We start from the raw sequence: 15,223 nt of genomic DNA on the forward strand, positions 1-15,223 counted from the left end.
GGGGGGGGTTCACAGAAAATGGCTTGAATAACAACTATAAATATAATATAAAAGGTGGAACACATGACTAGGATCTAGAATTGCACTCTTCAGAAATGTGCTCCTACATTTAAAAAAAAAAAAAAAAAAAAAAGATTCTCGTCAAAGTTTCCTCTCAAGCTGTCTGCAGCACTATGCAGTATGTTAAGTCTCTACATTTCTGTCTGTGGAGGCAAAAATGTAATTGCAAACAGCAATGTGACTGTTTCTCTCAGCCAGGTTTCCCTCATTGAAACTGAGGAATTAAAGTCAAAAGAGATTATCAAAATGTTTGAGTTGCTTGGAGCTCTTTGATGTAATGCGAGTTTTCCAATCTAGCTTCCACAACTACCTGCAAACTGACATGCAGGGACCGTTTGAAAACTCGCTTATCAGTTGCTTTTGCCCTTGGAATTGTATTTGGGTTAAAGATAAACCACTTGGAGGAGTTTGTAAAGCCGTGATGTTTGTTGACCATGCTGTTGGAAACAGTGCTGCGAAGATTAAATCACTTTCTTTGTATCAAGTTCTGGAATGGATTTGTGTTTATTTACAGCAGGCGCACACACACAGACACACACAGAGAGACTAGTCACAACTTAAAAGCTCATGACAAACATGTTTGAAAGCCTTTTTGACTGATAAGTCACCGACATCCTGCCATTACAACAGCATTCCACACTGACCAGTCATTCACTCCAGTTTAAATATGGTATTTTTGTGAAATAGTATGCCAGTGGGATGAGATAATGACTCCTCACCAGAGAAAATGGCAAAACAAGCCTAAAGAAAAAAACATGTAATTTAAGAGATTGTAGGAACAAGTAAAAATAATTTCATTTAACAGTTTGGTAGTCTTAAGTATTTGATTAAACGCACTTTCTCAGTGAGTGAGTAAATGTCCACTTCATGCCCTGCATAATGTAGCCTATGGAGGTTCTATGTAAACTAAACCTTGTACCTTATCAAGAAACTCAGTGGCCCCCGCGCTCCCCCCTCCACACAGCTGTGAGCAATAAGCTTTCCACCCCCAACTCCTTCAGCATCAACCTCCTGAAAACGTGCGTAAAAGGCAAGTTTACCGAAACCGGTTGGCTGGGCGGTGCACATACAAACACACGCATCCACTCGAACCGGTGGATGAACTTCAGCTGGATAATGGATTAACGCATCAGGCAGATAACAAACAAAAAAACCGCACAGCATACTATGAACTCCAGATGTCAATGTATTGGAAGACAACACCCACCCACCCATGACGGATTAACTCACACTTTAAAGTAGTTGAATAAGCGCGCGCCGGTGCGGACGGTTGAGATTCTACGTAGGGTATTTAACTTCTTTCTGATACTTAAAGCTCTTCCAACTGTGTATTTTTTTAATTTTTTTTATGGGGAAGAGAAGCGTTGAGCTCGACCAGCCATACGGAGTGACAGTTGCTGCGCGAGGCGCTGGTGCCAGATATGGATAGCACGCGGGATACCTCTAGATGCTGGTGCGCATCTTCATAAAGTGCGACACTTCGAGACTGACGAGGGTCCTAAAAACTTCATTTGTCCTGAATCAAAGGTGCTGACAAACGGAGGACGAGCAGGACGCAATCGCTCCTGCCCAACCAACAAGCTCATTTAGGGAGAACAGTTTGAAAAAAGAAAAAAAAAAAAAGCCTCCACAGTAGCCTACTTTTACAAATCTTCACAGGAAGCTTTGAAGTAGAGAAGATGCGTCAAGAGGTCGCGAGGAGATTTCACATGCTGCTCGTGATTTGGTCGATTGTCGTTAGTTTGGGAACAGGGTTTCCTACCAGACACAAGAATGTTGCCCACAAGGTGAGTTTTCTTCAAATATTGATTATGTGTGTGACTTTTTTTTTTTCTTCTTCAAGTTTATCAAATTGCAACATGACGTTTCAAAAGCTGCGAAGTCTTAAAAACACACCTGCCGTTGTCAAACAATTAGTTAGAGTAGAGCCCCGGTGCATCTTTGCTAACGTTAACAGTTGTAAAATATCATACTCGTACTAAATATTGTACATTCATGTCGACTAGTCTTAATCTTGTAATATCATTGGCAGTATTATACAAATATCTCCCAAAAACTTAACCTAAAACGTGTAGATTTTATAAGAAAATTAAAATGTGAATAAAAATGAACTAACATTTCCGGACTAATGTTGGTTATTATTAGCCTAACTGTTATTGGGTACAACATACACTAGAATCAGGTGCCTTTAGGGAATAATTTAAAAAAAAAATTAGATATTACGAGCTAGTCATTTCTGTTATTTCCAAATTCTACGTTTATTGCCGCACGTTTGTTCAGTCAAATGTAAATGTCATCGAAACGTGGATCAAATGGCTTCCGCAGTCACTGCTCTTTGTCAGCCATTACCCTCAGTGAGTTTCCATCAAATTATTCAATCAATGAACTCAGCTGAAATTACACAATTCCCTCACCAGTGCGTGCTGCTCTCTTTAGTTGCACTTATCTCTCCATGTATAGTACGGTTTGACATCACTGGGCATACACCCTGCTATAATAAATCCAAACTCTCTCTCTCTACACACACACACACACACACACACACACACACACACACACGCACGCTGTGCAATCTGTGGTGTGTCTATGTGAATGTTTGTGTTACACACGGACATATTTGGATATCAAAGTCTGTTTGTGTGTGTGTTTGTGTCAGGGTTCAGTTTTTGCCTTTGAACTCTCCATCTTGTGTGGCCTCCCATGGATGCCCTATTGGGACTCTCTCTCATCATCTGTCCGATTGATGTCAAAGCGAAAAGAGACAGAGAGGAAAAGGAGGGAGGGAAGAGGAGAAGGGAATAATTAGTGAGCAGATGAAAAAAAAAAAAAAAAAAATCTCACTGTGGCTGTGTGATTGTTTATTTCATTCACCAAAAGGCTGCAGTTGGTGACTCTGTGCCTTGGCCTGTGACCTGCTGGATGCGTGTCCGTGAGTGGTGGATGGAGAGGAGAGATTAGCAGAGGAAGAGAGAAGCAGGAGGGAAAGCTCAGTAAAGCGGGTGCCCAGTAACGAGATGCTTATGTAACCAGAATAAGGCGAGCCCTCGGCATCTCTCACACTGGAGCTCGGGTCAAGTGTCATCCGTCGGATTGTTTACATTGGCTCTTTTTTGTGCTAATGTGGAATTTCCTGTTTTTGGTTTTACCCCCCCCCCCCATCTCTTAACGAAGAAGGGGTTAGCGTTGAAGTGGCCTCTTCTCTAAATATTGGGACCTGTTTGCACTCAGTGTTTTGTACCTCCACTTCCCACCCCGACCTCCACAACCTCACCCCGATTCCACCAGGCATGCATTTGTTATCCTGTTTCCATTTGCAAAAGATGGCGATCAAAGAGCGTCCATAGTTTATTGTTCTTGTGTAATGGTTTGGAAACAGCCAAGTGCAGAGGCCTTTGATATCTGCGGGCACATAAATCAGGGCTGCCACACCGCCTGCCTTCCCAGCCTGCCCCCCAACCCCACCGGATTCCGTCCCTGCCCCTCACCTCAGCCCCCGCTGCCCCCATCCAGTCTCCTGACCTCCTCTCCCTGACCTGAATGTGTGTCACCCTCAGCAGTAGCAATGGCAGGCAGCTCAAAATAGGTCCAGTCTTTTCCATCTAGTCAAAGGAGTAGGGCTGGGCAATATATCGATATTATATCGATGTATGAGGCTGGATATTGTCTTAAATTTAGCATATCGTAATATCGCAATATGACACAAATGTTGTGTTTTCCTGGTTTTAAAGGCTACATTACAATAAAGTGATGGCATTGTCTGAACTTACCACACTGTTCTAGCTGTTCTACTATATGCTTTTACCCACTTAGTCATTATACCCACATTACTGATGATTATTTATCACAAATGTCATTGTGTAAATATTTTGTGAAGGCACCAATAGTCAACCCTACAACATCGCCGCAATATCGAGATCGAGGTATTTGGTCAAAAATATTGTGATATTTGATTTTTCTCCATATCGCCCAGTTTTACAAAGGGAGGATACTGTTTGTTGCTAAAAGGGTGGATTTAATGTTTGTCTGAGAAGAGAGAAGCGGTCTCCAGACCACGCCGAGGTCCCCCACTGCATCCAGATAGTCTTCCTTTTAAACACACTGCATGCCATCAGCCATCGGGCCTTTGATCCGAAGCGCTCCACTACAGAAAGGAGGAGAGCAGGATCAGAGAGAATGAGGGGGAGGAAGAGAGGAGGAGGAGGAGAGTGATATACAGGGCGAAAGAATACAGGATCCAGATGTGTAACAAGACAAGATGAGGAGGGTGTGAAAGTATGTGGCCTCTCCCGTGACTCTGGACCCTCGTTGTGTCTGCGTGAGTGTGGAGGTGTTGGAGCATGTGCGTGAGTGTTGGTGTGTAAGAGTGAATATTGTCACTGCTGGTCAGATTCGACAGTGATGCACTCGTGCTAATAACAGGCCAGTAATAGGGTGAAATGGAGCATCATGCTGGAGGATTTCTTCAATAAAATCGTAAACCAATCACCAACCATTAGGTTTATCAGAGAGAAGCGGAAGCATGGGGCCTTTATTGCTTGCTATGTTCATTTAGAGAAGAATGTTCTCTGCTCTTTTTTGATATTATTACTTATCAAGTGACAAACATAATACATTAGATTAGAGGTATTGGCCATGAAAAAAATGGTATTGGTGCCATTTTATGAAAAGAAATTGATTTTTAAACATAGACAGTGCACAAAGTGTTGACTTTTGTTTGCGATTAACTCTTTTTTTTTTTCATTTTTGAAACAACATACTAAACATACAATTCGCAACATAAACATACCCCCCCCTTCCCCCCACCACTCGTCATCCCCACCCACCAGACAAAAACAAAGAAAACATGACACAATAACCACAATATACAAGACCATACAAGAAAATAATAGCAAAATAGACAAACTGTAAGCCAAATAAACCTATGTATAATGACAACACCATAAACCCATCATACACGTCTCTCCCCAGCACAAAGCTTCTTAGGAGCCCTCCAGAAAGCTCAAGTACTTGCCCCATTTCCCCGTGGAGACATCCAATCTGACAAACCCTTTGAATGCAGCGCTGACTTTTTAAGTTAGCCAGTTATTATAAAATAAATACAAAACTAACTAACCAAGTAATTACTAGGGATGTCCTGATCAGGTTTTTTTGCCCTCGAGTCCGAGTCATTTGATTTTGAGTATCTACCGATACCGAGTCCCGATCCGATACTTCTATAATATATAAAAAAAAAAGAATAAAGAAGAGCGAAAAAACAGATCCAGGATGTTCCTTATTTTTTATTTAATTCACCTTATTTTAACATTCAACAACTCTGTTAACAAACAGAGCACTTCTGTTAACATATCTCACAGTTTGCTATGGCAATGTTGTTGTCATCACCTTTATAATACCTCCGCAGACATACTCGCACTTTCCTTTTCAAGCTGCTTCCGTGTTCTACTTTGCCGGCATTTAACCAATAGCATCTCTGCAACAAAGTGATGTCATGCCGCACGCGTTGCTGTTTCTGTGTGGAGTCAAAAGGGTCTAACTCTGTGCCACCTCATAACTATAGATGTGTTAAAAAATAATGAGAATATATACATATATATCCGAGTCCTGATCGGGAGGTAACGTCTGATCCCGATCGAGTCTGAAACCACGTGATCGGGCCCGATTTCCAAACACTTGATCGGATCTGGACATCCCTAGTAATTACCCTATGCAACATTTAGGGCTGCTTTAACGGTTATTTTCATTTTTGACTAATCTGCTGATTGTTGTCTTGATTCATCGATTAACCATTTAGTCTACAGTATGTCAGCGCAATAGTGAAACATGCCCATCCCAGTTTCCCAGAATCCACGGTGACGTCTTCAAATGTCTTATTTTGTCTGACCAACAGTCCCAATATCCAAAGATACTCCTTTTACAATTATATTAAAACAGAAAATGCAGCAAATTTAACAAATTCAGTTTTTTTTTCTTTTCTAATAACGTTTTGTAATATTTGCTTGCAAAATGATTTGGACGACTAATCGATTATCAGAATAGTTGCAGATTATTTTTCTGTTAGTTTATTGACTAATTGACCAATTTACATCATAAACAATAGCTAAATGAAATGTTTGTATTTCCACCCAAAATCTTTTCAAATTGACATAGAGTATTCTGTTAAATTGTGGTACTACTTATTTTTTATGCATTAACGTGTTGAAAGTTCTTGTAAAAAGCCAGAGGAATTTGTGTTTTCAGCAGCATTGCGATAATTAGTATGTGTAATATTTACTTACAAATTTTGCAGTGGATAAAATTACAGAGAGAAAGGCTAAATATGCCAAAAATGTTACCTACTTGTCACCACCAGTTTACCGATATCTGGGGAGGGGGCCAACTTCTCTTCATCCATCATTTATCATGCTTGACGGGCTTCCCATCTAAACAGGCATTATGTGTTCACATGCTTGAATTTGACCGAGCACATAACTTCTTTATGGGACAATCACAGGCAGTCAGTGAAAAGTACGCCCTGTTCTAGAGGCCATACGTATAAATCATCAACCATTTGGTCATTAATTCAGACATTTCTTCTCCTCTTAAGCCCTCCAACTGCAACTGGTTTGTTTTGAGCGGACCACAAACTGGCTCAGGTTAAATCTCAAGGTCCGGCCAGATCATATGTTTGAGCCAATTTAGCATATTCAGGGTGATATAGACATGAGTGAATGGCAGACAAGGGTTCATTAGAGGGTTTGGATTTTGGTTTTGACCAGTGTCAGGCATGAAATAGATATGTGCCCTATTAGACATGAAACAGACACACGCACTCTGGAGAATCAGACCAACCTAAAAATCCATTTTCAGCGACTATATTCCAGATACATTACATATATCTACAATTCCCCACCATTATAATGTCGCCGTTAATCACCATTGATCTCAGAGATCAGCATTTCCTCTTGCTGGGCTCAGTAACTGTAAAACCCGAAAGGTCAAATGAGTGGCGGCCGGAGTGGAGGCAGCACAGCAGGTTTCTGACACGCTCGCAGCAGCCCAGGGGTCCCACGCCTCCCAGGCCCTCTCATTAAAGCTAAAAGAGGATCTCTCTGGCACAGGCCCCTCTTTGTCCACGGCCTGGATGCCATGACTGTTGTGGGAAAAAAGAGAGAAAAAAGAATGAAATCAACGAAGGTTGGTTGGTCACTTGGCTGGTTAGTTGGATGCCTCCGGGGCTTTTTGGAATTGCTGACCAAGCTACAAAGTGGTAGATGGTTTGAAGGTTTCTTCCTGGAAACAGAGCGCTAATTGTTTGTTCACATTCATCAACGAGTCACTATAAATGATAGATCCTTTATGTCATTAGTCCTGAAGTAGCCACTAGCTTTTGAATGCATTCCAGTTGTCTCAGTTCCTCTTGTTCTTTACATTATTTAAAGTGGTGTCGCCACACAGTCAGCCGTGTGAGAGGCAAAAATCTGGCTTTAAGGCATTTCCTGCCACCCACTTCTCCTGTATTCATTTCATCTCTTAAATCATTCCTTTAGATTGCACTAGACTTTTTATCTTACGTCTTAACTTGTACTTACAGGCACATGGCCACCCGACGCACAGCGGCGGGGTCCAATATGGCCCTGAGGCTTTGGAGCAGCATAACCAGGTCCAGAGTCTCCTGCCCGAGTCCCAAAACCACCAGAGGAGGTGGCCCCACCCCCAGCACCGCTCCGTTGGGGTTCTTCCACAGCCTGAGCCCGAGGAGGAGACCAAACCTTTCATCCTGGATCTCAAGAACTTTCCAGACCTGGCCAATGCTGACATCAACTCACAGAACCCCAACATACAGGTGAGTCTGGGGAGGGGAGTCACACACATTTGGTGATATGCAGCTTTTGAGTTTCTTAGACAGCTTTATTTATTAAAAAACTCAGTCATTAAATCAACAGTCTCTCTGTCTAATTTTTGCGTCTTTTTTGTGCTACTATAAAGTGTAATAAAGGAAAACAGGCTCTGTAATCATAAGTGTTAGCCATTAAGTCCTCATTATCTTTTTCTAAATTGACCCAAAAAGTTCAAAAAGTTTACATAAATTTATTTTGTATTTAATTTATTTAACTTATCTCAGGGCAGTTATCCTCTCCAACTCTGGCCAGTGTAATCAGGATGTGGTTAGAGGGACATAATGATGCCGGCCAGAAACCGATGAAATGTCTGATGAGTTTTCGTGTAGCATATAGACCAGATGTACCATACTCTGACTTAGTTATTCAACTAAGACAAATGAAAGCGTTACCAGTCCTCATCTTCCCTTAACTTCCTAACTGTGAGATTAATTCACCAAAGTTCCCCTGTAGTCTGCGTGTTGCCTGGTCTTCACATCAGCTGAAGTGGGCCCTTGGAAGTACTGTAGCATCTAGGATGAGTCATATGAGGTAATGAGAGGTAGTTATCCAGAATAAATGCTCACATTCTCTCCCTGAGAGGATCGTTTGGTTGGCTGAATGCTCATGCTCACGTCTGGCTGGCTGACTTAGATCTGGGGAGCGGCTTCGCTTCAACCTCTTCGCCAAATTTGAGTGAGTTGATTGCTTGGAGAAGAGCTTGTAACTCAAGCTCTAAAGCTGCACAAAAGTATTGGAGGTGCTTGACATTTTTTATGACAGATTGCGGCAAAAGCAGTCAACTCATCTGTACTGGACAGTTCAGTTGCATGTTGTATGTCATTATCTTCTGCTCACCGTTAATAAGTCATTAGGTTGCTTTGCAAATCACGCTGCAATTGGTAGTCTTGGTTTGCTAGTTTAGACATTTAAGAGAGAGTTGTCCGGCTTCCCAAATATTGTTGCTGTCCAAGATCATATCAGTGACACAGATGAATGTGTTCATGGGTTACCTCAGATTGACAGAGACGCTCTCTTTTTCTACGTAGGTAACCATCGAGGTGGTGGACGACCCCCAGATGGAGGTAGAGATGGACCTGACCAAGGAAAAAGACTGGCTACCCTCCTCTTCCTCCTCACCCTCTTCCACCGTGGATTGGCTTGGAGGCAAGAAGCTTTTCTGGCCCCTATTCTGGAGCTACACGGACGCCGATTCCAGCGAGGACAGCAACAGCCGGTCAGGCGTGGAGGAAACTGGCGAGGAAGAGGAGGAGGAGGATTACTCCCTGGATTACGGCAGTGAAGAGCCCTTACCCAGCGGAGTGGGCGGAGACTGGGATACGCATTGGAATGAAGGCTGGGATCCAGTGCAGAGCTACTATGGTAGGGTTTGCCAAGTGGTACGCTCGCCGTCTGCTAGTACAGCCACACAGCTATTTTAAATATGACTTCATCACACTGATTATGGCTTTTAAAAAATTAGCAAAATGTATCCTGTGGGTTTTACCAACGGAAAAAAAGGGAAAGTATGGAAATACAATTAGTGAATTCATCAAATCAAAAAAGAGAAAGAGATAATGGGAATGTCTAGAGAGAGAGAGAGAGAGAACGCTGGAGGGAGAACAACAGAGGGACTTAGGAAGGCTGCATGATAACTGTCTTCACAGTCAGAGAGAACCAAGCGATGCCAGCATGCAAAGCAGCATGAGCACTCGACCATCAGGGCATTGTGGGTTATGGGCACTTTGAAGCCGACACTGGCCGTGCTGGTCGCAGAGGCCTGCCTTTTGAAGATGCGTCCGATGCGCTCGCTAATGGCAGCGTGAGGCCGGCACTGTTCCCTGAGACAAAACAGCCTTCTGCTTGTGGACAATTAGAGGGCAGATTTGGAACACAGAATGACAGGGGCCATTCGGCCGGCCCTTTCATCCTTCCCTGGGACCCCATGCCCCCCCCCCCAGACTGGCGGCCCTCACTGCCCTCTGCGGCTCGGCCTTTTGAGCCAGTTCAAGAATTTCGGGGGGCTTTCAGGGGTCTGCATAACTTTTACAGCTCTTTCCCCCTCTTCATTCTGCCTTTATCTGGTGGGAAAACATGTTGTGTCTCAGCTAGCACAGACCACGTATTCAGTGGTAAAGATAGTCAATAATTAGAGAGAAAGAGATAGGTGTACATAGTGAATGAAAGGGAGAGAAGATGGAAAAGAGAGATCAAAAAAAGAAAGAAAGAAAGAAAGAAAAGTCTGATGGGCTAGGCAGTGCGTAGGCCAATGTGTGTGAGTCTACTGTAGATCAGAGCGCAGTCATGGGCTTACCACAGCCTAAGGCTTTCATTCTTCAGAGAAATTTCCCATAGATACAAATCTGTACATGATTGATCTATTTTTTATTTTTTTTTATTTTTTAAGTTTTTGAAGGTTGTTGTTGCAGCACAAACCTCTACTGTTGTATTGTAATCTCAACATGTGGTAGCAGGTTGCTAGTTTTTACTCTTTAATCTTTCCCTTAGCCAATATATAGATTGTATCTGCTTTAACTGTTGTGCATGCAGTCAAGCCAGCAAAGGGCAACAATGCCTATTAAGTGGTCACATCTAAAGACTCAGTGAACATAAATCAAGTATGTCTGCCTTTGCTTCTTCTGTAATTAAGACTCTCCTGAGACCTCATTCCCGTATGGCCACATGGCAAGTTGGCAGCGCCCACAAAGTAAAATTGGGTGCTCGCTACACCCAAGCTGGTATTTCTGCACCCACCTCGCCTTTAATCATGAATGACTTGTTTTCAGTGTTATTAACACCACAAGGAAACATGGTGCGGAGGCGGACAGCCACAGCACAGCTTCTCTCTCTCTAATTTTACTGAGGCCTTTTTAAAAAGAATATGGGTTTGCATGGGAAAGGTTAGGCCAGGAGAAAATTGTCATTTATATGGACTGAGACAGTCCAGAAACTTTGAAAGCTTATTCTGGATTACACTGAGTTCACTTGTTTGTTGTGATTTGCAGGGGTTTCCGCCTTATATTCATAATCTCAATCAACCCTTTGAAGCTGCTGCCCAAATACAGTACATCTGCTAATTGTGCCTGAAAGCATGATGTCAAGCTCCTTTAACTGTACATTTAATTCCATGCTTTCATTTAGTATTCCTCTCATCATGTCTCCGATAGTTTTTTTGTTGTTGCAATATGTCAATTATATTGTGCTTTAATCTTAGTAGAATCGGATGAATTTGAATAGTAGTGCAAAGACAGTTTTGATCCATGCGAAATGTAGCACAAAAGCTCAGCAAACGGCTGAGTTTGTGGCACTGACTGTGTTTGAATTTTGTCTTCCTTTCCACAGAGAAGGAGACAGATGAGTGGACTCCCTGGTCCCCCTGTTCAGTGACATGTGGAAACGGTGAGAGGAAGAGGACCAAGTCCTGTGGCTACTCCTGCACTCTGACAGAAGCCTCTAAGTGTGACCTGGAGCCTTGTCCCGGTGAGATTATATTTCCACTATAAAAGATAAATATAAAGAGTATTTAGATATTTTTATTCTGCTTTCCTAGCTGTTTTTTTTTTTAAATCTACAGCTGATGTACCACTCTCCTCTTTGTAGGTGATGTCAACACTGTTGTAGAGCCTTTTCCTTTCGAGATGGAGAATGGCACAGAGCCATTTGGGACAGGTGACTTTTTTTCTAATGTGAAGTTTTCCATAACTTTCATTAGCTTAAAGGATCAAACCATATTTTAACCCATTAACTGCAAGCTGTTTATACTGTTCAGTCCACAATTTTACAAAGCATACTCAGTCTAAATAATCGCGGTTTCTTTGTTTCGCCGCAATTAATTGCTAACATTAGCTAAGGTCTTAAGGCGTATGGCTGGTAATTGTTGATTTGGTTTAGATGTGCCAAATTGTAATTATATAAGTGATTATGGGTCGGACTATATATTTTTATTTTTATTTCAGTTGTTAGTTATCGGCACTTGACCCTATACATGTTCATAGCAACAAATATGGCAAGGGGGGGATACAGTTATAAAAATAAAGTATGATAATAAAGAGGCGTTGTTTACTTGATATGTGTATTTGTGTTATTACATTATCTGGGTCACATGACAGCGATATAACCAAAAGATGTAGCCTGGAATTCATTCAAAACTTTGATTTGTTTAAAAAAGTAATAACTAAATGAATATTTTTAAATTTGACTGAAAGAGACAATTATATTGTTAATCGCAATTATTTCTGAGACATTTGGAATTGTTACAGCTCTAACTCAGACAGATATATACCGTAGTTGTAGGTACAGTATATGACGGTACCCCATTGGCTAATGGATTATGGTAACAAACCACTGAGATGCTGTCACAAGGGAATGTAAAACTGGCTTGCTCAATACTGGTATGAAATCCTAATTTCATGTGGCATTGCTGTCCTTCTTCCAATAGATGTGGACAGCTGTGAGAAGTGGCTCAACTGTAAGAGTGAGTTCCTCCAGAGGTACCTCCACCAGGTCCTGTCTGAGCTGCCCAGCTGCCCCTGCTCCTACCCCTCTGAAGTGGGCTACACTGTGGTCAGTGTCTACGATGAGAAGCATGGCCGGCAGTTCCGCTGGCGTGATGCCAGCGGCCCCAAGGAGCGCCTGGACATCTACAAGCCATCAGCGCGTAGCTGCATCCGCTCAACACTTTCCGGCGATTCATCTACTCTTGCAGCGCAGCATTGTTGTTATGGTGATCGCGGGCGGCTGATCACACGGGGGAAAGGCGCAGGCACGCCGAACCTGATCAGCACTGAGTTCTCCCCCGAGCTGCACTTTAAGGTGGATGTGCTGCCTTGGATCCTGTGCAAGGGAGACTGGAGTCGCTTCCATGCGGTGCGGCCACCAAATAATGGATTGAGCTGCCCAGAAAACCCCCATGAAGACGTGTTCATGAATGAACTGGAAGAGGCCAGGGAGTACTGAGGGACCACAGCCAAAACTACCACTTTGGAGAGTCAGAGGGCCCAATCCTAATTTGAGAGGAGACTGCCTACTTTAAAGTCATGACATATTACATCAAACCATGCATCATGCATTTATTAAGTATTGAGGAAATGCACATTTCACAAATGCACATTTGTGATTGGGAGATTTGTGGGGATAAGGTATGATGGGGAAGTGTGGCTGTCTCAAGTTAGGATTTGGCACAGCGTCCTGATATCAGGCTCAACTGAACTGAATTACAAGAATGGAAAAAAGAAAATGCAGTGTTCTCCTATCGCTTGCCAACCTGTTCCACATCTGGCATAACATCAAGCTCTCTCTCTTTATATTCATTACACTCTCCTGGGTGCGTGTAAGCATGATGTCTACCTACTGGCTTTTTTTGACAGTGTCCTGGAGGACTTGTGATTGACAATCGAAACAAATGGTAAACATCCTGATTATGCTTCTTGTAGGTTTTACATTAGGAAATGTATGAATGTGGACTGGTTCTATTGATGAAACAAACACATGCATGGGAAGAGTCCACCAGATGAATATCCCAACTATGCTGCTACAATATAAAATCCTTCAGGTTTTACAAAGGTATTAAGGGGAACAAGACAACAGGACATCGGTAAACCCAAAAGATGCCACATTTATTCACAGTAATGTAGATTTCAGCCAATGTTTTGGGAGACTAAAATTAGTAGATTAGTGGTTAGAAGAATTTGGGATTTCAACCAGAGAGGTAAGCTAAAAGGATTTGAAACATTCTGCTGTCATTATCGAGGGCTTGCTAGTGAGAATGATGAGAATAGTCCATTAGCAGTAATGGTACGCAAACAGCACATTTGATTTCAAATGTTTTGTCACACAGATTGAGTTTCCTCACATTTTCACAGCCATGAAGATATATGTGATCTGGGTGCCAAAGAGTTAAAAATCAGACTGTTGGTGCCTGTGTAAATCCAGCCTCCTAAGTCTCTACGGTGCAAATGTAGGAAAAATGAAGTTGTTCAGTGAGTAGATTGTGCTCATAGATCTCTACGATGTTCTCAGGGGGACTTACTGACCACGATAAACAAATTTGTTCATTTACCTCGACAGCAGAGCACTTTTGGAACTAGGACAAAGTGTATTGGGGTACAGATTAATAGGAGGGTTTTGGAGGTCTAACCCAGATTGTAACTGATGAACAGATAATGCTTTTTGTGCAGTTTCAGAGAGCAGTTGGAACCCTTATAAGTGAATAGCTGTTGATGCATTGTGTGTGGTAGAAAGATGTCATTGCTGCTTAGGGCTTAAAGTCTTTGGGTTTATGTACAGAACTTGATTGCATAGAAAGGACATTCCTACTCAAATAAACATTCCTGAGAAGTCATGTAGTTGGAGCCCTTAACCTGGCTTACACGTACAGGTAAAGGCAACATGGAAGTAGTCACCATTAGCAAATACCCCATAGGTATAGTGCAAAGGATTGAAAATGCTGATGTAGTAATCTTACATTTACATATAAATACCTTGTGACTCCAGGAATTGCTCTTTCTATCCAGTCCAATTCTATGGATGTTCGCTCCAAACCTTTTTTCAGGAATTCTGCTTCCAGATGTGTATATGCAAACACGCATTTACATTTTGGAATCACCAATTTTAAAGGAAGGCACTTTATTAAAGATATATCAAAATGTACTCATGTTTGCCATTTGTTGATGATAGTGTTATTGTGAAGGGAAACTCGCCAGCAATGCTGCATTGTTCTATGAAAGTGCATATATCAAGTGTTCTGTTGAGGAAAGCATGATCTTTTTGTGATTTCTGAATCTAGTATTACATTTATGGTGTTGTACAGTATTTATTTGTCTGTTCTCTTTTTTTAAGTTTGCTGAAGTTTTGAAATGTCTCTATACTCAACATGGTGCACTAATCTGACTGAGAAATGAAGGCACCCATTATCAAAAGGGAAACCACTTGCCTCATATCACTTCATACAGCAACATCAAGTGTCTGTGCTTCATTCTACTTTGTACTGCAGTGCTCTATGAATATGTTGTTGCAATTATGCTAAAGAAATATATAAAGACCTTGCATTCATCATCTGACTTTTTAATGTGTCGTTTCTTTTTCCACAATGTAGATACTGTGTAGTGGAGCCAAGCATAGCATGGTACCGTGCAGCAAAATTCCCTAAAACTCAACTGAGTAGTTATACTCGTTTATTGACAGACATACCAAACTTTTCCGTACCTTTCCTCTCCAACAAGACCGGTACAGTGTAGCAAGCATTCCTTTAAAGTGCAAACATGTCACTTCCTTCTTTGCAGCAACAGGCTATATATTAAGACAGCCAA

General features: G+C 42.0%; 1 protein-coding gene across 1 annotated transcript; it reads left to right on the forward strand.

Annotated features, from left to right (window-relative positions):
- The first annotated feature begins 1,061 nt into the window (after positions 1-1,061).
- ism2b (isthmin 2b) lies at positions 1,062-14,974 on the forward strand. The gene is made up of 6 exons (XM_031288133.2): positions 1,062-1,847; positions 7,631-7,882; positions 8,966-9,299; positions 11,259-11,396; positions 11,517-11,585; positions 12,355-14,974. The coding sequence occupies exons 1-6, from the start codon at positions 1,740-1,742 to the stop codon at positions 12,870-12,872; spliced, it is 1,419 nt and encodes a 472-aa protein (XP_031143993.1). The 5' UTR covers positions 1,062-1,739; the 3' UTR covers positions 12,873-14,974.
- The last annotated feature ends 249 nt before the right edge of the window (positions 14,975-15,223 follow it).

This window comes from Sander lucioperca, chromosome 19 (genome assembly GCF_008315115.2).
Source record: "Sander lucioperca isolate FBNREF2018 chromosome 19, SLUC_FBN_1.2, whole genome shotgun sequence".
In the NCBI taxonomy this organism is placed as follows: Eukaryota; Metazoa; Chordata; class Actinopteri; order Perciformes; family Percidae; genus Sander; species Sander lucioperca.

Coding starts and splice junctions, on each gene's coding strand:
- ism2b (XM_031288133.2), top strand. CDS start 1,740: ATGCGTCAAGAGGTCGCGAGGAGATTTCACATGCTGCTCGTGATTTGG. Junction 7,883..8,965: donor CACAGAACCCCAACATACAG/GTGAGTCTGGGG, acceptor TTTTCTACGTAG/GTAACCATCGAGGTGGTGGA. Junction 11,586..12,354: donor CACAGAGCCATTTGGGACAG/GTGACTTTTTTT, acceptor TTCTTCCAATAG/ATGTGGACAGCTGTGAGAAG.